Source organism: Tachyglossus aculeatus, chromosome 23 (assembly GCF_015852505.1).
Source record: "Tachyglossus aculeatus isolate mTacAcu1 chromosome 23, mTacAcu1.pri, whole genome shotgun sequence".
NCBI classification, from domain to species: Eukaryota; Metazoa; Chordata; class Mammalia; order Monotremata; family Tachyglossidae; genus Tachyglossus; species Tachyglossus aculeatus.
The window spans coordinates 3,343,607-3,367,735 of NC_052088.1; the positions used below are offsets into that span (position 1 = coordinate 3,343,607).

A 24,129-nucleotide genomic window follows, 5' to 3' on the forward strand; every position below is an offset into this window, starting at 1 on the left:
GACATTTTGCCCACTGCAGCTCATGCTTTGGAAGACGAAGAATATGTCAGACATATTCTGAAGGGAAAACAGTCAGGAATGCTGCTAAATCAGCCCCTGTAAAGAGGCGGTCACTGAAATGGCCTCAAACAGCCCAAAGTGGGTCAAAATGGAAGCAGACATACGTTCTCAGAAGTATTTTTGGTATATCTTCTTCGGCAGAGATGGTAGCAGGGAAGAGGCTCCCTGCTGAAAACCATATCCCCTCCACATTTAGGAAGACGGGGTAGGGTGGGGGGACTCGGGGGTGAACAGAGAAGCAGTGTGGTCTAGTGGATAAAGAACACGCCTGAGAGTCAGAGGACCTTGGGTTCTAATCTTAACTCTGCCACTTAACTGCCGTATGATCTCGGACAGGTCATTTAACTTCTCTGTGCCTCAGTTACCTCATCTGTAAAATGGAGATTAAGACTGTGAGACTCATGTGGGACAGGGACTGTGTCCAACCTGATTATCTTGTAACTACCCTAGTACTTAGTACGGTGCCTGGTACATAGCAAGTGTTTAACAAATAACATTAAAAAAACACTACCAGTCACATCCTGGTTTAATTACTGCATAAGCCTCCTTGCTGACCTCGAGTCTCTTCCTTCTTCGGGACATTCTTCACTTTGCTTCATATTTCACATTATCCAATCTCAGCTTCACTGATACTGTACTCTCCTGGTTCTCCTCCTACCTCTATTGGTGCTCATTCTCAGCCTCTTTTGTGAGCTCCTCCTCTGCCCCCCACCCCGTAACTGTGGGTGTTTCTCAAGGTTCAGTTCTGGGTCCCCTTCTATTCTCCATCTACACCCACTCCCTTGGAGAACTCATTCAATCACATGGCTTCAACTACCATTTCTATGTGGATAACTCCCAAATCTACATCTCCAATCCTGATCTCTCTCCCTCTGCAGTCTCACATTTCCACCTGCCTTCAAGACATCGCTACTTGGATGTCCTCCCATCACCTCAAACTTAACATGTCTAAAGCAGAACTCTGATCTTCCCAGCCAACCCTGTCCCGCCCCTGACTTTCCCATTACTGTAAATGACACCACCATCCTTTCTATCTCACAGACCTGCAACCTTGGTGATATCTTTGACTCATCTTTCTCATTCAACCCACATGGCTCAGTTGAAAGAGCATGGGCTTTGGAGTCGGAGGCCATGGGTTCGAATCCCACTCCACCACATGTCTGCTGTGTGACCTCGGGCAAGTCACTTAACTTCTCAGAGCCTCAGTTACCTCATCTGTAAAATGGAGATGAAGACTGTGAGCCCCACGTGGGATAACCTGATCACCTTGTAACCTCTCCAGCATTTAGAACAGTGCTTTGTACATAGTAAGCACTTTATAAATGCCATTATTATTATTATTATTATCCAAGCTGCTACCACATTAATCCCAAGCACTTATCTTATCCTACCTTGATTACTGTACCAGTCTTGTTGCTGGCCTCCATGCTTCCTGTCTCTACCCACTCTAGTCACTCTGCTTCATTTCACTCTGCTGCCCAGATCATTCTTCTACAGAAACATTCAGGCCATGTTTCCCCACTCCTCAGGAACCTCCAGTGAACCCCATCCACTTCCACATCAAACAGAAACTCCTTATCAACAGTTTTAAAGCACTCAATCATTTTGCCCCCTCCTACCTCACCTCATTATTCTCCTATTATAACCCCTGAAAACTTTACTCCTATAAACCTAACCTTCAAATGTACCTTGATCTTGTCTATCTCATCGCCAACCTCTTGCCCATGTCCTGTCTCCAGCCTGAAACATCATCTCTCTTCATATCCGACAGACAATTACTCTCTCTGCTTTCAAAGCCTTATTGAAGGCACATCTCCTCCAAGAGGTCTTCCCTAAGCCCCTTTTTCCTTTTCTTCCACTCCCTTCTGTGTAGCCCTGACATGCTCCCGTTATTCATCCCTCCTCCCAGTCCACAAAACTTATGTACTTAATGTCTGTCTCCTCCTCTAGACTGTAAGCTGATGGTGGGCAGGGAATGTATCTGTTACATTGTACTCTCCCAAGCACTTAGTATGGTGCTCTGCACACAGTAAGCACTCAATAAATATGATTGACTGACTGCCTGATGCCTGGATTATCTGTCTAAAAGTATGTGCTGTGCCTATCTCCCCCATCTCTCATACACCTCCCATAGTTACCCATTCCTCTCAAGCAGAAACTGATGACCCAGATTTTAAAGCATTCATTCAGCTCTCTCCTATTTATCCACTCCCACTGCCCCTACATCCTAGCTTGCATTCTTTGTTCCTTTCAAGCTCACTGTGACTTGTTACCATCTCTCCCACCTCTGACCTATAGTACCCACTCTCTCTCCTGCCTGGAATCCCTTCTCCCTTCATATCTGACAGTTTTTCCCATCTTCAAAGCCTTTCTGCTATCATATCTCCAGGTAGTCTTCCCTGATTCACTTCCAATCTACCCACCTTATATTCCTGCAACTCCATCAGCACATTCACACCACTTAAGCACTCAATACTCCCAGGTAACCTCTTCCATACACAACATTATATTTTATTACCTTTTCCTACCTGTATTCATTCAATTCATTCAATCGTATTTCTTGAGCACTTACTACTTTAGTGCCTGCCTCTCCAATTACAGCAGGGATCAATCAATCAGTGATATTTACTGAATGTTTACTGTGTGCCAAGCACTGTACTAAGTGTTTAGACAGAATACACAGTAGTTAGACTACTAATTCTATTGTGCTTTTCCCAAGTGCTTAGTACAGTGCTCTGCATGCAGTATACACCCAATAAACATACTGATTGATTCAGGGCAGACAAATTCACTAATTTCTAAAGTTCAGATCTGATGGTGTCAAATGCTTCCCTACAGTCTTTGAAAACTGTCCCAGAACCCTCGGTGCTGCTCCTTGTACTTTTCCATTGGCTGACGTGCTGTAGAGATCATGCCCACAGTGCCATGCAGGGATATGAAATTACAGGGTGATTCAGGGAGTGTTCATTGACAAGAAACTCCAGGCCTCGCTCCTGGAGTACACTGGCTAGGCTCTTGCCAGAAATGGAGAGGCAAGAGAATCTCAGATGCTTCGATAGTTTATTCACTTATTATGACATTTGTTAGGTGCTTACTATGTGGCAAGCACCGTTCAAAGTGATAGGGTTGTTAAAAGTTTGTCCCTGTGCCCCGTGAGGCTCACAGTCTAAGAAGGAGGGAGAGCAGATACTGAATCCCCATTTTACAGTTGAGGAAACTGAGGCATACAGAAGTGAAGTGACTTGCCCCAAATCACACACAGTTGCCACAGTTTAATCAATAGTTGCCGCTTACTGCATGCAGAGCACTGTACTAAGTGCTTGGGAGAGTCCAATACAGTAGAATTGGTAGACTCGTGTCCTGCCCACAAGGAGCTTATAGTCCAAAGAGGGATCAGGCTACAGGTCAGTCTGCAGACTGATCGTTCCTCTTGATGATGGTGGCAGCTTTGCGAGCCCGCCTTTTTTCCCTCACGGTCTACAAGTAGAGGGAGATCCCGTGTCAGTGTCAAAACAATGTGCCCTCCACATGCTTGTATATCTCAGCGGATATGCCCCTGGATCCAAATGCTTTGCCATTTTTCACAGCGCTTGTCACCATAAGTGCCTGTTGGAAGGATTCCTATGTTTTGCAGAGCCTCTTCTTTGACAGTTGGGGATGTGTTGAGGAGAACTCTGAGATACTGTTTCCATCTCAGCAGCACTCTTTTCCCCCTTCCCTCCTATCCACAAACTATGTTTGTGTCTGTCTCCCCTGTCTAGACTGAGAGCTCCCAACCACATCTACTCACTCTGCCGTACGCTCCCAAGAGTACAGCAAGCTCTCGGTAAATGACTATTGACTGCTGGATTGAGTCTGGCCTCACGAGACTTGAGTTGATGATAAGACCCTTAGAGTCCAGAGCTACCTTGCTCTAGGGGAGCCAGAATTCCCCAAGGAGGGACCGATGGCAAAAGGGAATTCCCTGTCTCAATTAGAAACTGCCAGGCCATCATGTTCAAGGGTGTCTGATCTTTCACTTAAAGGTTTTCTGAAGAGAAATGGCAAAACTATTAAATAAGTTTCTTGAGTGTGGAAACATCAGGGGCCATTCAAACAGGTTTCTCCCACTGGAGCAAAACCACGCAGCTACCTTGAGGCAGCAAAAGAAGAAAGATTAATCTTTTCTCACCCTGATTCTACACAGCCCAGCAGGTGCCAAGCACTCTAATGAACCTCATGCCCTGACACTTTGGCACATTTTCAAGCTGCTGCCATTCAGGTGCTCTCCCGGGAATGATTATTTTGTTCATTTTAAAAAGCTTCATCCCTAAACCTGTAATCCTGGCACCAGGCAGCATTAAAGAGGACTCTTTAAATACAGTGGATAAACAAGCTTGCCTTCTCTAAAACCTCTGCATCTGAGTAGACTTTAAATGCTCGGCAAAGCAACATCCAGATGTGGTTATACAAACCTCAGGTCTACTGGTGCATGAGTAGGATACTTCAGCATAATCAACTGAGTATCTGTAGTGTCCAGAGCACTGCACTAGGTGCCTACTTTGTGCACAGCTCTGAACTGGGTGCCTGCTGTGTGCAGGACACACACTGTGTGCAGAACTGTACTGGAGACCTATGGTGTGCAGGGCATTTCAATGTTTGATCACTGTAAGCAGAGCACCAAACTGAGGGGCTGCTGAGTGCAAAGTACTGTATTAAGCACTTAGAACAAGTAACAGTAACAGTCCTTGAACTCAAAGAGCTCACAATCTAATGGAAAAACTTGGTTTTCCACTTTCCCTGTGTTTACTGGTTCTATGGAGCGTGAAGGGTAGCTAGGAATAATGGGATTAAGTTCATCCTATTCCTCTGACTTTTATGATTCCAGGATTCAAATGTCTTCAACAATGACCCGTTCACAGAATGTTGCCTAAATCCTTTTCTTACTTCCATACAGAGTGCATCCACTACGTTCTTTAAAGTCCCTGCCAGTGCACAATAAAACGTCACTTTCCCACCCTCCCTCAGCAGCCATTGGTCAGAAGTCCCTGCCCACAGATTCATTTCACTTTTGCTTAAGCCATTCATTCATTCAATCGTATTTATTGAGCACTTACTGTGCACAGAGCACTGTACTAAGTGCTTGGAACAGGAAATGATCTGGCAATGCTGAAGTTTACAACAATGAAAGCAGGGACAGTTCTCTAACCCTGATCCCTGAATCCCATGGCCATGGCTACAGCAGCACTCTATGCCCTGATCCTAACTACATAACCCACGCTAACACACACACACACACACACACACACTCTCTCTCTCTCTCTCTCACATACAGTCACTGCCACACACACACACTTAGCCAGAAACATACCTTCCCAGAGTTTTACCCATACTCACATATAGCCACCGTGAATTACACAGACCACATGCAGACCACATACATGCACATCCATTCACAGTTGCACACCTAGATAAGAAGCAGCATGGCCTGATGGAAGAAGCGTGGGCCTAGGAGTAAGGGGGCTTTGGTTCTAATCAGGGATTTGCCATTTGCTGCAGTGTGACCTTGGGCAAGTCATTTAATTTCTCTGTGCCTCAGTTTCCTCGCTTGTTCTCCTTCCCACTTAGACTGTGAGTCCAGCATGGGACAGGGACTGGGTCTGACCTGGTTACTGGGTACCTGCCCTGGTGCTTAGTACAGTGTTTGTAAGTGCTTAACAAAATCAGCTTGCCCCATCCTACCTGCCTAATTGCCTACTATAGCCCAGTCCATATACTCCACTCCTCCAGTGCCAGTTTACTTACTATGCCCTGATCTCACCTATCTCACCACTGACCCCTAGCTTGGAACTCTCTCCCCCTCCATATATGCCAGCCCACCCACTCTTTTCACCTTTAAAGCATTATTAAGGTTACATCTTCTAAAAGAGGCCTTCCTGATTCACCCCTCTTTTCCTTGGCTTGTTCTCCCTTTTGCGTTGTCTTTGCATTTGGATCTGTGACCTTTGGACATTAGATAATTACCCCACCCCCAACTGCACAACACTTTGCAGATCAAATTATGTACTATAAATTACTTATTTATCCATGTTACTGTCTGTCTCCCCCTCTAAAATTGTAAGCTCATTAAGGGCAGGGAAAGTGTGTGCTAATTCTATTGTATTTTACTTTCCCAAGCACTGCATATGGTAAGCATTCAATAAATACCATTGACTGATTAACAAATACCACTGTTATTATTGTTATTATTGTTATTCATGCACAGACCAGACACTTACCCAGAAGCACACATACAGTCATACATGTTCAGCCACAAAGACTCAGTTACAGAGCCATACATATTTTTCCACTCTCTCTCTCTCTCTCTCACTCTCACACACACACACACACACACACACACACACACACACACACACACCCTCAGCCTCACTCATAGACTTATACACACACATCTTTCCTGCCCCAGCACTAGATAAACATTCACAGTCCTTCTGCCACCCAACCAGGGGGACTCCAGTGAATTCAGGTGACACCTTTGTTGTGAAGTAGAGCAACAACCGCAGGGAGAATGGGAAAGAAAAAGAAACCAGCCTCTGCCACACCATTTTACTACTGCTCCCTCACTAACTCCCATGTCCACAAACTCCATCAACTTTTCCAAGCCTTGAATTCTCCCATGAAGGCCCCAGTCTTGCTCCTGCCTCATAGCTTATGATGAGCATAGCCACCTCCTCTATTGGTAAAAATGAAACCTTCGGGTGGGAGCTACCCAAAAGTCCCTTCTTCACCCTGTTTCACTCTACAGCCACTTCGTAATTATCGTTATCATTATGGTATTTGCTTACTATGTGTCAAGCACTGTACTAAGCAGGCTTAGTACACTCTCTAGGTGTACTGTGTCAGTACTCTAAGTGTACTGACTGTGTCAGGTCGGACACAGTCCCTGTCTCAAATGGGCTCACGGTCTAAGTAGGAGAGAGAACTGGCGATGAATCCCTATTTGGCAGATGAGGGAACAGAGGCACAGAGAAGTGAAGTGACTTACCCAAGGTCACAGCAGCTAATTGGCAGAGCCAGGGTTAGAAGCCAGGTCCTCTGACTCCCAAGCCTGTGCTTTTTCTACTAGGTCACACCACTTCTGCTTCCTCACCTTCCTCCTGCTTCCCAGCTATTGCTCAAGAGGAAGTCCTGCTCTCTAAATCCACCCAGTCTCTTTGAGCCCCTGCACTAGTCTGTCCCCTCTCTCCTCCTAAAAAACTTACTCATTCTTGCCTCCCTTCCCTCCGAGCTACTTGTGACCTCTCGGTCTCTGAGGCCCCTTTCTCCTCTGCCTTCGAACATGCTCAAGTGTTCCCAGTATTATATAAGTATTATAGTAATAATGATGGCATTTATTAAGCTCTTACTATGTGCAAAGCACCGTTCTAAGTGCTGGGGAGGTTACAAAGTGATCCGGGAGGCTCACAGTCTTAATCCCCATTTTACAGATGAGGGAACTGAGGCCCAGAGAAGTTAAGTGACTTGCCCAAAGTCACACAGCTGACAATTGGTGGAACTGGAATTTGAACCCATGACCTCTGACTCCACAGCCTGCGCTCCTTCCACTGAGCCACGCTGCTTCTCTATAGTATAGTATCATATCCCTCTCGGGACCTCTCTGCCCCCTACTGCTATCCCTCCATCTCCCTGCTCTCATTCTTATCCAAACTACTGGGACGAGTCATTTCCACCTTATCTCCACTTCCTCTCTAGCAACTCACTACAGTCAGGCTTTCAACCTCTCCCCTTCACTGAGACTGCACTCTCTAGGATCACCAATGGTCTCTTTAGAGCCAAAATCCAAAGGACTATCTTTATTCAGTCCTAATCCTTCTTGACCTCTGAGCCGCTTGTGACACCATGGGCCACACCCACCTTCTCAATCCACAGTTGCCTTCAGTTCTGCGGACCTAGCACTGACCTGGTTCTCTTCCTACCACTCTGATCGTTCTTTCTCAGTTTTGTTATTGATTAGCTGTCTGTTTCCCCTAAGGCTCTAACCCGAGTCCCTGACTCTTCTTCTTCGTAATAATAATAATAATGATGGTATTTGTTAAGCGCTTACCATGTGCCAAGCACGGTTCTAAGCACTGGGGTAGATACAAGGTAATCAGGTTGTTGTATGTGGGGCTCACAGTCTTAATTCCCATTTTACAGATGAGGTAACTGAGGTACAGAGAAGTTAAGTGACTTGCCCATAAAAATAATAACAGACATTTGTTAAGCACTCACTATGTGACAATCAGTGTACTGACTGCTGGTGTAGATTCAGGTTAATCACTCAGACACAGTCTCGCTCTACACTAACGCTCTCAGGGAACTCTTCCTATCACATGACTTCAATTACCATCCCTAGGTGGATGACTCCCAAATCGACCTCTCCTTTAATGAGCGGCTCCCTTGACTTGGAGAATATCTCCGCTTGGATATGCCACTGGAACCTAAAACACTGGTCTGTCTAAAACTGTCTAAAACTTGGACTGCTCTGTCTGAGCTCTGTCTAAAACAGGGCTACTCATCTCTCCCCAAACCGACTTCTCTTTCCCAACTTCTTCAACCTCCATGGCTAACCCCCATCATCCTGCCCATCTCAGTGGCGCGAAACCTCGGCATAATAATTGCATTTGTTAAGTACTTACTATGCGCACCACACTATGCGGTGGGGTAGATACAAGTAAATCACGTTGGACATAACCCCTGTCCTACATGGGACTTCCAGTCTCAACCCCCAATCTCAATCAGGTGAGGTAACTGAGGCACAGAGAAGTGAAGGTACTTGCCAAAGGTCACACAGCAGACAAGCAGCAGAGCTTAGAGTTTAAACTCCCTGAGCTTTTATGCATCATGGCCTAGAGGAAGGAGTATGGGCTTGGGAGTCAGAGGAGCTGGGTTCTAATCCTGGCTCTGCCAGCTATCTGCTGTGTGGCAAGTCACTTCACTGGGCCTCAGTTTCCTCATCTGTGAAATAAGGACTCATTGCCAGTTCCCCCTCTTACTTAGACTGTGAGCCCCATTTGGGAGAGTAACCGTATCCAACCGGATTACTTTGTATTTACCCCAGAACTTAGAACAGTGCTTTGACATGTAGTAAGTGCTTAACCAACACCATAAAAAATATGTTTATTAATTCTATTATACTTTTCTACTTGCTTTCTGTAGTACTCTGCCCATAGTAAGTGCTCAATATTGATTTACATATACTGGCTATATAGAGTTACATAGTTTTTCCTCTGGCTGCTTTCAGGAGCTCTATCATATCAGGGGATTTCTTCAGAAGGTCACAGGTTCGAATCCCAGTTCCACCACTTGTCTGCTGTGTGACCTTGGGCAAGCCACTTAACTTCTCTGTGCTTCAGTTACCTCATCTGTAAAATGGGGATTAACACTGTAAGCCCCATGCTGGACAGGGACTGTGTCCAACCTGATTTGCTTGAATCAATTCCAGTGCTTAGTACAGTGCTTGGCACATAGTAAGCGCTTAACAAATACCATCATTATTATTATTATTCCTGAGTTCATTGACCTTGGGTAGTGTGCATAACTCTAGCACAGTTGAGGGACTAATTCATGTCTCAGTGCCCTCATGCTGTACCTTCTGGGAGCTCTAAACTACATTTAACACTCAGTTGAAAAGTTCGATCCAATGGGACTGCTGGGGGAAGCAGCATTTGAAACTTGACATCCAATATATGAATGGTCATGAAAAAGAAAAGAAACTGAATCCCAAGTACACATGAGGAACAAGAAAATGAGTGAAATGCTACCATCACATCAGTGTGGTGTTGAGAATTGCAGAAACCTGGCAGGACTTTCAGTTAATTTGCTTGCATCCCTGTACCTAATCTTCATGTGATGTCAGAGAGAAAAGGGGCCCAAACATTGAATTGAACAGCATGTGCCAAGCAGTTACTCAGTTTAATTCCTGTTGGCTATTTCTCTTTTGGTTCTTAAATCTTCCCTAAGGCTAGGCTTAGAGCTTCGGCCAACCTTTCCCTTCTTCGCCTTTCAAGTCATTTGTCTGGCCCCGAAATCTATACGCTCAAATGAATTATTGATTTCCAAGTGTGTATGCGGCACAGACAACATCAAAGTGGGCTAAGTCAATTAAGTCACCACCTAGTTTAGATTCACACATATATCATTTCCCCAAGTAAAGAAAATCTTCTTCTGTGTGACTTTCCACTTCAAATCCACCACACCACAGCTCTCCCCATCTTCAAAGCCCTACTGAAAACTCATCTCTTTCAGGAGGCATTCTCTACGTAAGTGCCATTTTCCCCAGGTCATGTCCATCCAATAAATGTCCTTGCTACTTGTGTTTCTCCACCTTAAACATACACATATGCTTGCCATATATAACTCACCCTTGAATTGATCTATTTATCCTTCCCTATTTCTACTATCAACAGTCATGTTTGTTATTTCTTCTACTTCCCCCAACTATTTGTGAATGGCTTCTGACTGCAGTCTCTAACATTAGACCGTAAGCTCCTTAAGGGCAGGGATCATCTCTCTTACTTATTCTCCTAAGCACAAAGTACAATGCTCTGCTCAAACAAGACTATACAGGTTAAAGAACCTTGAATTTCCTCTCCTTTGTGTTCAGTTATAATGCAATAACTGATCTTAAAAAAACTAATTCACAGGGCTGTTCATATATAGGAAACCCAAGAGGGACATAAGTGTGTAAGACTTCCTCTTAAAATCTAACATAGCCTTGAAAATAAGGACTAAAATTTACTAGCCCACAAAACTGTTTAATGTCAATTTAGAAGCAGCACGGCGTGGTGGATAGCACCTGGGCCTGGAGTCAGAAGGCCCTCGGTTCTAATCCCGGCTCTGCTATGTACCTGCTGAGTGAACTTAAGTAAGTCACTTCCCTTCTCTGTGCCTCAGTTACCTCACCTGTAAAACCGGGGATTGAGACTGTGAGCCTACATGGAACAGGCACAGGGCAAGTGCTTAACAAATACCATATTTATTATTAATTGTTGTTCAGCCTTCAGTTGTAACCTCCTGAAAAGCTTGCTTATTAATTTAATTTGCTCCAAATTGCCCCCAACCCAGCATCTTGTGCAAACGGATGTTCAAGAAATGCTTAAATGTATTTTTCAGTAGTATTTGTTAAGCACTTACTATGTGTCAAGCATTGTACTAAGCACTGGGATTGATACAAGCAAATCAGGTTGGACACATTCCACAACCCAAGTGGGGCTCACAGTCTTAATCCCCATTTTCCAGATGAAGTAACTGAGGCACAGAGTAGTGAAGTGACTTGGCCAAGGTCATACAGCAGACATGTGGTGGAGCTAGGAGTAGAACCCAGTCCTCCTGACTCCCAGGCCTGTGCTCTATCCACTATGCCATCCTGCTTCTAAATCTACATAAAACATTTTTATGGGCTAGTAAATTTTAATCCTTATTTGCACGGCTATGCCAGATTTTAAGAGGAATTCTTACACATTAATGTCCCATTGGGGTTTCCTATATACGAACAGCCCTGTGAATTATTTTTTTTTTAGAAGATCAGTTATTGTATTACAACCAAATACAAAAGAGAAGAAATTCAAGGTTCTTCCCCATGGAAGGTGCACTTCCCTAGCTCAGTACCGTGTCGACCCATGGGTGTGTAAACTTACTTGACTTTGGCCTCCTGTAATAATGAGGGATCGTCCGTAGCCAGGTAAACTCTTTTCTTGTCCACAGGCATCCTGCGGGCGAGAAGCTGGAAATGCTCTTCCACATGCACCATGTATTCCTCAATGGGATGGAACGCCGCTTCCGTTCCGACTTTGTCCGTCCGCCTAACGTGGACTCTACGGAGCCAAGAAAACCAGTTCAGAATCCATCGAGGGAGTACGGGTGCGTAAGTTTGCAGCTACACAACATGGCACTCCCCGTTCCACCTGCCCCACAGGACTGCAGATTAAGACCCCCCCAGAGACCAAGGTCACCCTCCCACAACTTTGTCGTGGGGCTTCGTTCCTGACCCGCCCCCTCAAGACCGATCTTGGAGGGGTTTAAGCAGAGCGTGGGCCTCCACAAATTTTAGAATGCAAGGGAAGGGTTTGGTGGTGACTGTTGGACTCCTCACAGTCTGGGTGGTAAGACGTCTGCTGGCTTAGTGGAAAGAGCAAGGGCTTGGGAGTCAGAGGACATGGGTTCTAAACCCGGCTCCGCCACTTCTCTGCCGTGTGACCCTGGGCAAGCCACTTGACTTCTCTGTATCTCAGTTACCTCCTCTGTAAAATGGGGATTAAGACTGTGAGCCCCACGTGGGACAACCTGATTACACTGTATCTACCGCAGTGCTTAGAAAAGTGCTCAGCACATAGTAAGCACTTAACAAATACCATAATTATTATTATTATTAGGTCTAGATATAGTCCCTTCAACCATAATATTCTGGTGCCATTCTTGTGTCTATTCGTTCATTCATTCATTCAATCATATTTACTGAGCGCTTACTGTGTGCAGAGCACTGTACTAAGGGCTTCATGATGTAAGTGTGAAATCCTCCCTCATGAGCCTACCACCAGCCTCCTGGCCTCTCTTTAAGATTGTGAGCCTCTGGAGGGGGCACCAGGAACCAGATGGTCTTTATTGTATTTGTCCTTGGTGCCCATGCCCTGCACACAGTTGGCACTCCATAAGTACCCCTGAATGAATGAATGGTGGTGCACATAGACACTCTACATTATCCCTAGACACATACATCCTTGTAACACAGAACAGAATATGAAAATCTGTGCACTGAATGAAAGAATTGGAAGGTAAAGGCAGTCCTGAGAAAATGCTGTCGCTGGTGGAATTGGTAAAGCAGGGGTACACCAGGAACAAATGCAGTGGCTGTGTTAAAAAAAAAAAAGAAAACAAAGTGGGAAGTCAAATTCCAGGCTGTTCCTGAAAGCTCAATGTACACGTTAAGATTTTGGAAGTGAGTAATAATAGGAACAATAATAGTAATAATAGTGAATAAGAATAAGAATTATGGTATTTGTTAAGCACTTACTATGTGCCAGGCACTTTACTAAGCACTGGGGTGGATACAGGCAAATTGGGTTGGACACAGTCCCTATCCCACAGGACTCACAGTCTCAAACCCCATTTTACATATGAGGTAACTGAGGCCCAGAGAAATGAAGGGACTTGCTCAAGGTCACGTGGCAGAGAAGTGGCAGAGCCAGTACTAGAACTCATGTCCTTCTGACTTTATCCACTACGCCATGTAGCTTCTCAATAAGAATATTAATAGGCAAATAATAATAGAGTCTCAGTACAGCTATTTGTATGCCCCTGCACCTTTGACCTTTCTCATGGTCTACTGACTGTTCTAAATTCCTTTTTTACTTTGAACCCTGCAAAGTTCATTTTACCGCTCACTTGGAGGAGCAGCGTGGCTTAGTGGAAAGAGCCCGGGATTTGGAGTCAGAGGTTACGGGTTCAAATCCCAGCTCCGCCAATTGTCAGCTGTGTGACTTTGGGCAAGTCGCTTAACTTCTCTGAGCCTCAGTTACCTCATCTGTAAAATGGGGATTAAGACTGTGAGCCCCCCGTGGGACAACCTGGTCACCTTGTAACCTCCCCAGCACTTAGAACAGTGCTTTGCACATAGTTAGTGCTTAATAAATGCCATAATTATTATTATTATTATTATTATTCTTGAAACACTGAGGCTTGTTCAGGGAACTGAGACATTCCATATATACCCCAAGTCCTGAAGGTTGCCAGGGAGGCAGGTATTAAGCTTTGCCATGACCTGCAGGGTAAATGCCCACCAAGGGCTTTCAATAGAAGCAGCCCACTGGAACAATTCCAGCTCACTGTGGGATATGAGTGGAATTTTCTCCAGAAACTCATTTGCTCCTTTGGTAATTGGGCTGGTGCTGTATACCTAGCAGAAGAAGTTCTACTTTATTTTACACTGAAAAGTCAAAGGTCAGTGCCTATTCAACATCCTAATTTTGTCCACTGACATGGTACTGTAAAGGAAACAATGATTTATGGACAGCTGGTTTGTTTCTGCAGGTGAAATAAATTCCTTTAATCACTGGATAATCTCCCTAGAAATTATGAATGGCAATCTGCCATGAAGTTTGGAGGCCAGCTACTGTAATTTGTGGCTTAGGTACTGATAAGTATTTAGTGGAAAGTTTATCTTGAGCCGGATCAGGACAATTTACCCCCGGCAGAGTGTTTTTCATGTAGAAACGTCCATACTCTCTCCCTCCATTATAGAGTAGTAAAATTCCAGCTCCTGATGAATGTCGACTTGTTACATATGAAATGGTATATGTATCAAAATCAACAAAACATGAATGCAGCAGGAAGCAGAAGCCTAATGATGATGATAATAATAATAATAACAATAATGATAATTGTATTATGAACCATAATAATTGTATTAGAGAAGCAGCATGGCTCAGTGGAAAGAGCACGGGCTTTGGAGTCAGAGGTTATGGGTTCAAATCCCGGCTCCGCCAACTGTCAGCTGTGTGACTTTGGGCAAGTCACTTAACTTCTCTGTGCCTCAGCTACCTCATCTGTAAAATGGGGATTAAGACTGTGAGGCCCCTGTGGGACAACCTGATCACCTTGAAACCTCCCCAGCGCTTAGAACAGTGCTTTGGACATAGTAAGCGCTTAATAAATGCCATCATTATTATTATTATCTGTTATGCACTTAATATGTGTCAAGCACTGTGTTAAGTGTTGGGGCAGATACAAGATATCCGGTTGGATGCAGTGCCTGTGCCACATGGGGCTCCCTGTCTAAGTAGGATGACAATGATGATGGTATTTGTTAAGCGCTTACTATGTGCCAAGCACTGTTTTAAGCGCTGGAGTACATACAAGGTAATCAGGTTGTCCCCTGTGGAGCTCAGGGAGAACACACATTGAATCCCCATTTTACAGGTGAGAAAACTGAAGCCTGAGACGTTAAGTGACTTGCCATAGGTCAGGCAAGCGGCAGAGCCGTATTAGAACCCAGGTCCTCTGACTCTCAGGCCTGTGCTCTTTCCAGTGGACCACACTACTTCTTTACTTCCAGGAGCAGTGTAAGCATCAATGAATGCAGTAGCTTCACTCTGCTGTCTACTTCGGAACTCTATTTCCAATCTGATTAAAGAAGGATCAATAAGGAAAATGAGATTTTCTTCCTGATGTCAGAGGTGAGAAATGACCATCTCTGAATATGCGTATCTGTGTGATTGTGCCTTTCTACCCCTTTAGGTAAACAAATGAAAAGTGTGCCTTTTCCTCCCAGGCTTTAGACAAAAGGATATGGAAACTAAACTTTAAAAATATAAAACACCAGAAGGAAATTAGAGGACTATAAAGAGAAGACATCCCAAAATACTATAACATTGTGAATCAGTTTTAGCCCGAAAAGACAAGAACCAAGGTTAATTTAACTACAGTGGAGTTCTGTGCCTTCAAAAAGTAGCAGAACTGGGTTTTGACTGGAAATGGCCCGAATTCACTTAACTTCACCAAGCATTAGTTTTCTTATCTGAATAAGGGGAACTGAATACCTTTTTGCCCTCCTCCTGTGAATGTGAGCCCAATATGGGACAGGAAATAATGTGGCTGATCTGATTATCCTGGATCTACCCCAGTGCTTAGCTCACACTAAACGCTTAACAAATAGCATTGCTATTACTATTATTATTATTGTTATTATTAACATTAACTGGGAGATAAAGATTTTCAATGATGTGGGGAAGAATTCCCTGAAGATTTCCAGGAACCACAGGAATGCCTCGATTACCTAGCTGTGGTTTACCTGAGCCTTTCGGCAGTGAGTCCGGGGGTAGGGAGAAGAGGGAGAAGGTGATGCTTGAGAGGAGGGAATTCTGGCCTCCCCCATGACAACCTCAGAGCCTGGGGCCATCCAGCCTTGCTAAACACCCTGCGTCTTGGGATAAAGGTTGGAGATTTTTTGGCTCTACCTGCTTGGCCACCACGTCCAAGATGAAAAACCTGAAACAATGGGTCTAGGAATTTTGGATTTTTCCACTTCTTGTGTTCCAGCTCACCAGAGCCAGAACATCGAGAAGGGGGGCAAGGGAATATTGGGAGAGAAATTATCTCTGATGAAGTCAGAGCCTGAACCCAAAGGAGTGGGTGTGGGGCACACTGAAAGCACTTCAGACTTGGGGCAGTTTGGGAAATCTATTTGCCAGGAAAATCACTTTTTTTATAGGTCACTTATGTTATTTCATTCTGCTATGGTTCATTATAAAAATAGCAAATCATATTCCTACCCGATGACTGGATGTTTGAAACCAAGCTTCCTTGTGGCCTCTTCTATTTCTTTTTCTAACCAAGGCTGTGGGCGGATCAAGTATTTGACAAACTGGGAGACCCACCACACTGCGGGATCTCCATGCACTCGTATGAGTCGGTCGGCTAAATCTTCTGGAACAGCGAGAGGGAGATATGGAGGACGTGGGTGAAGGCTGTCAACGATGGGAAGTTCCACCACCTGAACGTCCTTGTCATTGGTCTCACCTGCAAAACAAGATCACAACATAACCTGAACCAAGAGGATGGGTAGGTATGGAGGGCTTACAGGGCAGCTGTTTGACTTGGTTCTGTTTTGGGCACGGGAATAAGTTAACACTGAGACAAAAACACTCCCTAACCCACAGTATGTCACCAGAGCAAGGAACTTTGAATCCATGGTTTGCCACTTGCCAACTGTTTGACCTTCAGCAAGTTGCTGAACTTCTCCGAGCCTCAGTTTCCTTATCTGGTGGGGATTAAGTACCTGTTCTCTCTCCTCCTTTGACTGTGAGCCCCAACTGAGACAAGGACAGGGTGTGTCCTGGTTCTCTTGTATCTATCCCAGGACTGAGCACAGTGCTTGGAACATCGTAAGTGCTTAACAAATACCACAATTATTATTGTTATTATTACCTACAGTTTTACATGGGTGGTATTTAGTGCCCTTGGTTATGCAAACATTTCAGCTACAGTTCTCCATCTACTCAGGATTCATCTAAGCAACTAATCTAAATGCAAGGCAATTTACATTTCTCTTTGAAAAAGATTTGCTCTTCTTCAGGAATAACTGGATACTCTCAGATGATCAGTGTGAAACAGTCAAGAAAGGTTAATTGGCACTCTGTCAAAAACAATAATTGAATTGGTTTATTCTTTGTTAAAACTGCCTGGCTATCAACTAGATGTTGAGACAGATACTTTGTTCATTTTTGAAGCAGTTGATCACCTCCGGAGCTCGGCTTCATAAAGCTGTAACTACTCTACTAAAGTCTATAATGCAATATTGAACATGTAGCCAAATGCAGGAGATCATTCCCCTAGACTTTATTCTGCCCATTAAAATCACAGCCTTTAGACACAACATACAAAATTCAAGGCTGAAAGATTTTACTACCATTAAATGTCCTGAATTAAAATTTTAATACACAACGATAAACCCAGTAAGATATTGTTCAAAATGTGATGCTAGTCAAATACAGAATCGTATGAAAATGAACAACTGGATCACGAAAGGATGTATATTATGAAATAAGCTTTAAATTCTTAAATGTTTTTTCCACCAAAACATTAATCCACAAACAACATTTTTCTCAGGACTGGCAGAATAGTTATTTAAAAAATCGAACAAAGGAATATGGTTGCTCAGCCAACATTTCTTAATTACTATTACAGTATTTACTAAGTGATAATAGCAATTATTGAGCACCCATTAGGAAGAACTGGGCTAACTTTGGGAAGTACAAGACAAGCAGGTGACATGTTCCCTGCCCACACTGAACTGACATTCTTTTGAGGGACTATAACTACAAAATGAATATGTCCACAACTAACCCGCCACAAGCTTCTAACTTCGACACCTTCCTCAACTCATCTCTCTCATTCAGCCCACATATTCAGTCTGTCACCCAATTCTGTCATTCTACCTCCATAACACCTGTCCACTCAAACTGCTACCAGTCCAGGCACTGCTAATAGCCCACTTTGACTATTGCATCAACTTCTTTACTAACCTCCCTGCCTCCAGCCTCTCCCCTTTCCTGTCCATATTTCTCTCTGAGGACCAGATCATTTTTCTACAAAAATCGTTCAGTATATGTCTCTCTCTCCATTCCTTAAAATAAAGACTCCCATTGTTTCCCATCCATTGCTGCATCAAACAGGAATTCCTCATTGGCTTTAAGACACTCAATCAGCCCACCTAAACCTGCTCCTCTCCCTCTCCAACCCAGACCACACCCGTTGCTCCTTTAACACCAAACTTACTCGCTGTACCACGATCTCATATCTCTCGCCCATCAACCCTTTGCTCACGTCCTCCCACCTGCCTGTCCTCCCCTTTTAAATCTGAAGACAGAGAAGCAATGTGGCCTAGTGGATAAAGCCTGGGCCTGGGAGTCAGAAGACTTGTGTTCTAATTCCAGCCCTGACACTTGTCTGCTGTGTGACTTTGGGCAAGTCTCTCAATTTCTCAGTGCCTCAGTTTCTTCACCTGTAACATGGTGATAAAGTGTGAGCCCCATATGGGTCATGAACTGTGCCCAACCTGATTAGCTTGTATCTACTCCAGAGTTTAGTAAGTACAGTGCCTGTTTGGTTTTGTTCTGTGTCTCCCCCGTTTAGACTGTGAGCCCACTGTTGGGTAGGGACTGTCTCTATATGTTGCCAACTTGTACTTCCCAAGCGCTTAGTACAGTGCTCTGCACACAGTAAGCGCTCAATAAATATGATTGATTGATTGATTGACAAAGTGAGCATTTAAATACCATTAAAAAAACCCCACCATTCTCCCCACCTTCAATGCCCTACAACTGTCATATCACCTCCAAGAAGCCCTCCCCTGACTAACCTCTCTTTTCTCCCTCCCTCCTCTATGTCGCCTATGCAACTGGGTCTGAACCTCCTAAGTACTAGGATACTCACCCCATCCCCAAAGCACTTACAAACTAATCCAGAGGTCATGGGTTTGAATCCTGGCTCCTCCACTTGTCAGCTGTGTGACTTTGGGCAAGTCACAACTTCTCTGTGCCTCAGTTCCCTCATCTGTACAATGGGGATTAAAACCTTGAGCCCCCCGTGGGACAACCTGATCACCCTGCAACCTCCCCAGTGCTTAGAACAGTGCTTTGCACATAGTAAACATTTAATAAATGCCATTATTAATCCTTTTCCTTTGCTCCTTTCCCTAACTATAATTTATTTTACTGTCTATCTCCCTTACTAGGTTGTAAAATCCTTGAGAGCCGGGATAGAGTTAACCAACACTATTGTATTTTCTTTTTTGGCTTTGTTTTGTTTTAATGATATTTGTTAAGCGCTTATTATGTGTCGGGTATTGTACCAGATTCCAGTCTTAAGTCCCATTTTATAGATGAGGTAACTGAGACACCAAAAAGTGAAGTGACTTGCCCAAGGCCACACTGCAGAAGGTGTGTGGAAAGGTGTCTGGGAAGGTGTGTGGCTCAGTGGACTTAAGCACAGATTGGGAGTCAGAAGGATCTGGGTTCTAATCCTAACTCTTCCACTTATCTGCTGCATGATCTTGGGAAAGACTCTGTGCCTCAAACTGTAAAATGGTGATTAAGACTGTGAGCTCCATGTGGGACAGGGACAAGGTCCAACCCAATTTGCTTGTATCCACCGCAGTGCTTAGTACAGTGCCTGGCACATAGTAAGCGCTTAACAAAAACACAATTACTAATATAAAGTGGCGGAGCTGGGATTAGAACCCAGGTCCTTCTGACTCTCAGATCTATGCTCTTTCCACTAGGCCACAGTGCTTCTCATGGCCACTAAAGATGCTCACCCCATGACCCTCATTTTACGCAAGACCACCATCTAGAATAGGCAAAGCTATTTTTGGTATGTTCAGTAATGATGCTACCTTGAATACTCTTCCTCTTCCTCTCCACCAGGCTCCTAACCTGGAAGTGGGGAAGGGAAAAGGGAAAAGGGTTGAAGAGGAGCAGATGTTGAAGTGTGCAATGTTCACATGCTGTGGGTTTTGGTGTGTGTCTCATCACACTATGTTAGCCCAGAGATCTGGGTCCTGGGCCACGTGCTCTGGTCAACCTACTCATCACCTCCACCTGGAGGTACGCCGCTTCTGCCCACTGCTGAAACTTGAAAACATTTCTTAACAGAAAGCTCAGGACATCCCAGGTGGGGCAGAGGCCAGGCACCACAGCCACACTCTCTTTCCACCCCACCATCCAAGCCACTGTCCATCTGCCAGGCAGCGGAGAGAAACCCACAAAGGGTCACTGTCCTACTGCCTTCTCCATGCCGCACATAGAGCAGTCTCCCCCATCCCGGTGGCAAAACACACCGCAATTTGAGTCATATAAGGATTATGAGGTTGGGCCCCTAAGGTCTTCCTCCTGCTCCCTGAAAATGCCCTGGCCCTGATCACCCCAGTAGCAGCAAGGGGAACGATGGGAGAGTTGAGGGATGGGCAGAGGGAGCAACCAAGGTGGTCAACTTCCTTTTTTCCCCATGAAAACCAGGCCCGGAATAGGGTGGGGGCTAGGGAGCAGCAACAGGTGGACAGGGAGGGTGGGGTTGAGGGGCCGGGCTGGGCTCTGCACTCCGAACAATGCTACCTTCAGCTGCCACCCTAATGGCACTCGGTCCCCATGGGTGTCCGAAGGTGGTGCCTGCCTAGACCCAGGCCAATGCTCCTCCATCTGGTTACCCCAAGACAGCAGGGGCTGGGGGTGGAGCCAAGTGCCATGACTCTTCTCCAGTCCAGGGCACCACACCCCACTGGCCGAAAGCGCCACCACCCCAGCTGAAAGAATTTTCCTAACTGGCAGGGTGCTTCCGGCCCGGCCTCACTTCCCACATTGCTCCTGCTCCTCCCTCTCATATAGGAATGGTGGACAGCGAAAACCTTGGCTAATTTTAGTACACTGGAAAAGCAACAGAAGCAGGGCTGAACTACTGGAGGGATGGGAAAATCCCTGCCCTCCACTCTATTCCTTTCTCCCTTACTTCCGTCCTCCACATCCTTGTTCTTCCCTCCCAACAGAGTTGGTAGACACGTTCCCTATCCCTATATCCCTATCCACCACCTCTTTGCCTGCCCACCTCCCCTCCCATAACTCTATTCCAAAATGGTCTGTGGAACCTTCATTCGACTGTGAGCAAAATCCCTCTTATCCTTAACCTGTTCTTGATCTGCTCACTCCACCTCCCCATTACTGAAATTTAGCTCTCTTTGTATTTGTTAAGTGTTTACTATGTGCCAGGCATCTCTCTTCCCTCTCCCCATCGTCTCTCACTCTCCCAGGGAACAAGGAAGGACTTTGCCTGCCCCTCGCCCCTCAGTGTCACTTATAGCTCCTGTCATTCCTCCCAGGTTGAACTTCTAACTGCACCTTGCTTTTGCTTTCTCACCTCACTCATACTCTTCTCGAATTGGACCTCCTTCTCTCCTCATATCCATGAGTTCACAGCTCTGCCCCTAATCAAAACCTTCCTTAAAACCCATCTCCTCGCAATAGGCCTTCCCAGATAATTCCCAGCATCCCAAGTCACTAAAGACCCACCAGCCATTGCTAGTACTTATCTACTTATTCATACCCATCCTTAATGCTTACAAATGTGCTTATTCAATTGTTTATTCAGTTATTTATCTTGATTACTCTGTTGATAAATCCTTTTATGTCTTTCTTCTCTGTCATAATGTAAGCTCCTTGTGGGCAGAGATATAAGTCATTTGCTTGATTTGTACTTCTCAAGCCTTTTTTTAATGTGTGTACATTGTATCTTCCCCAGCGCTTAGAACGGTGCTTGGCATATAGTAGGCACTTAACAAATACTATTATTATTATTACTAGTACTACAACTACTACTACAGCCTGTGATTGACGGGAGCACTCTATTACTACTGCTATCAATCAGTAGTTCCATTGGGGTGGAAACAAGTAAATTGGGTTGGACACAGTGCCTGTCCTACTTGGGCTAAACCGTTTTAATCCCCATTTTACAGGTGAGCGAACTGAAGCACAGGGAAGAGAAGTGACTTGTCCAAGTTCACACAGCAGACTAGTGGCCGAGCCGGGATTAGAATCAAAGTCTTTCTGTCTCCCACACCTGTGCTCTAACCCACTAGGTCACGCTGCTTTTCTAACTACAGTGATTGATGGGAGCTCTCATGCCCTGCAGGCCCTTAGGTTATTTGCCACCTTAGGTCTATCTGGACGTAAAAGAAATAAAAAATATACTAATCAGTACAGAACACTTTAGGCACAGGATATTTTCATATTTTCATCTTTACGTTGGAGATGATTTGGCCAAGCTTCCATTTGGAGGACAAGAGTATTCTTAAATTGAGCATTTTCATGAGCAAGGATACTTCTTATCCAAACGTCTTTAAAAAACAATTAAATTGAATATTGTGTACATGGCAAATTCATTCAGTTACCTTTATTGAGCACTTGTGTACAGAGCACTGTACTAAGCATTTGGGAGCATGCAAAACAACAATAAAAAATACATTCCCTGTCCAAATAAGCTTACAGTGCAGAGTGGGGTAGACAGATGTTAATATAAATAAATTACAGATATGTACATAAGTGATGTGGGGCTGGGAGGGAGGAAGAACAAAGGGAACAAGTCAGGGCGATGCAGAAGGCAGTGGGAGAAGAGGAAAAGGGGGTTTAGTTAGGGAAGACCTCTAGGAGGAGATGTGCCTTTCAATAAGGCTTTGAAGGAGGGGAGATATCCCTGAAATTTAACAAATGTTTCAGTAAAAAATTACTACTGGATTGGGGAATAGCCCAGGAGAATATTTTATATACAGCTCATGTCACTCATTCTAAAAAACTAAACCAGCCTTTTGCAAACATTCACTGGGAGCGAGGTTCTTTATTTTTCTAGGCTCTACACTCTATCACAGTTGATTGCTCAGCTCAAATTGATATGGTCATTATTGATTATTTCTGGAGCCCATTTTCAGCAAGCCACCTTTTGTTAATGGCTCATTCTTTATAATGTCATACTATCTCCTTAAACAGGATGAGACCCATCGAAGCCCCCACCCACCCACCAAGGGCAAGGCCTCAGTCCCTCGGCCCAATCCACCACGCTCTGAAATGCCTTATGAACATAGCTGAGGCCAAGATCCTCCAGCAAAATGTTCTTCACTGGTGCCTGATACATAGCAGTCCTACATAAGGGGATGTTTTTGTCCATCACTCCATGTGACAGAAGACATACCGAGTTGTTAGCTTCAGGGCTGCTGAAACACATGCATAAGGCAACAATAGACATGGGTTTGGGAAGGTTGAGTCTTGGAATGGCTTTACGCCAACTTCCTCCTTGGAATATTTCTCAGCTAATAAGGTCGATTTCTTAATTGAAGTCTTCAAGGTTCTCCCTCATTTACGGCCAACGACCTTATGTCATTACCACGGTCAACTTCATTCTGGCTCATGATCAAAACAACGCTCTATTTCCTTTCCCAAGGCGGGCCCTGAGCTCAGGCTGTTTTAGGATGCCAGAGACATTAAAGTCATGGGAACAGGTAATGATAATAGTAATAATAATAATCACATTTGTTAAGTGCTTACTATGTGTCAGGCACTGTTCTAAGTGCTGGGGTAGATACAAGGTAATCGGGTTGGACACAGTCCCTGTCCAACATAGGGCTCAGTCTTAATCCCCATTTTACAGATGAGGTAACTGAGGCACAGAGAAGTTAAGTGACCTGCCCAAGAGCGCACAGCAGACATGTGGCAGAGCCGGAATTAGAACCCATGACCTTCTGACTCCCCAGCCTGTATTCTATCCACTACCCCTTGCCCCTGAACCCCAATGCTCTGGGAAATCAAATTTAATGTATTCAGTAAACAACTCGCTCTCACGATATGTCTGAAATACAACAGGTCCATCAGATGGGTTTTTGATATGAACATTACTTGCTGAAAATGAAGATAAAAATCCTCATCTAAAGAGATTTGGGAACAGATAGGAATGGTGAGAAGGAGACAAAGGCAAAGACATAAGGACAGAGTCTGAAAAGCTGATACAATTCAGGAA

General features: G+C 44.6%; 1 protein-coding gene across 6 annotated transcripts in view; it reads right to left on the reverse strand.

Moving 5' to 3' along the window:
• The window catches only part of FUT8 (fucosyltransferase 8), a 392,751-nt gene that overhangs the window by 14,362 nt on the left and 354,260 nt on the right, over positions 1-24,129 (reverse strand). For all 6 annotated transcript variants that reach the window (XM_038765688.1, XM_038765691.1, XM_038765685.1 and 3 more), the window contains 2 exons: positions 16,347-16,593; positions 11,718-11,894 (listed from right to left, as the gene is read on the reverse strand). In XM_038765688.1, coding sequence (XP_038621616.1) covers positions 11,718-11,894; positions 16,347-16,593 — 424 coding nt within the window. The remainder of the gene's footprint in view (positions 1-11,717; positions 11,895-16,346; positions 16,594-24,129) is intronic.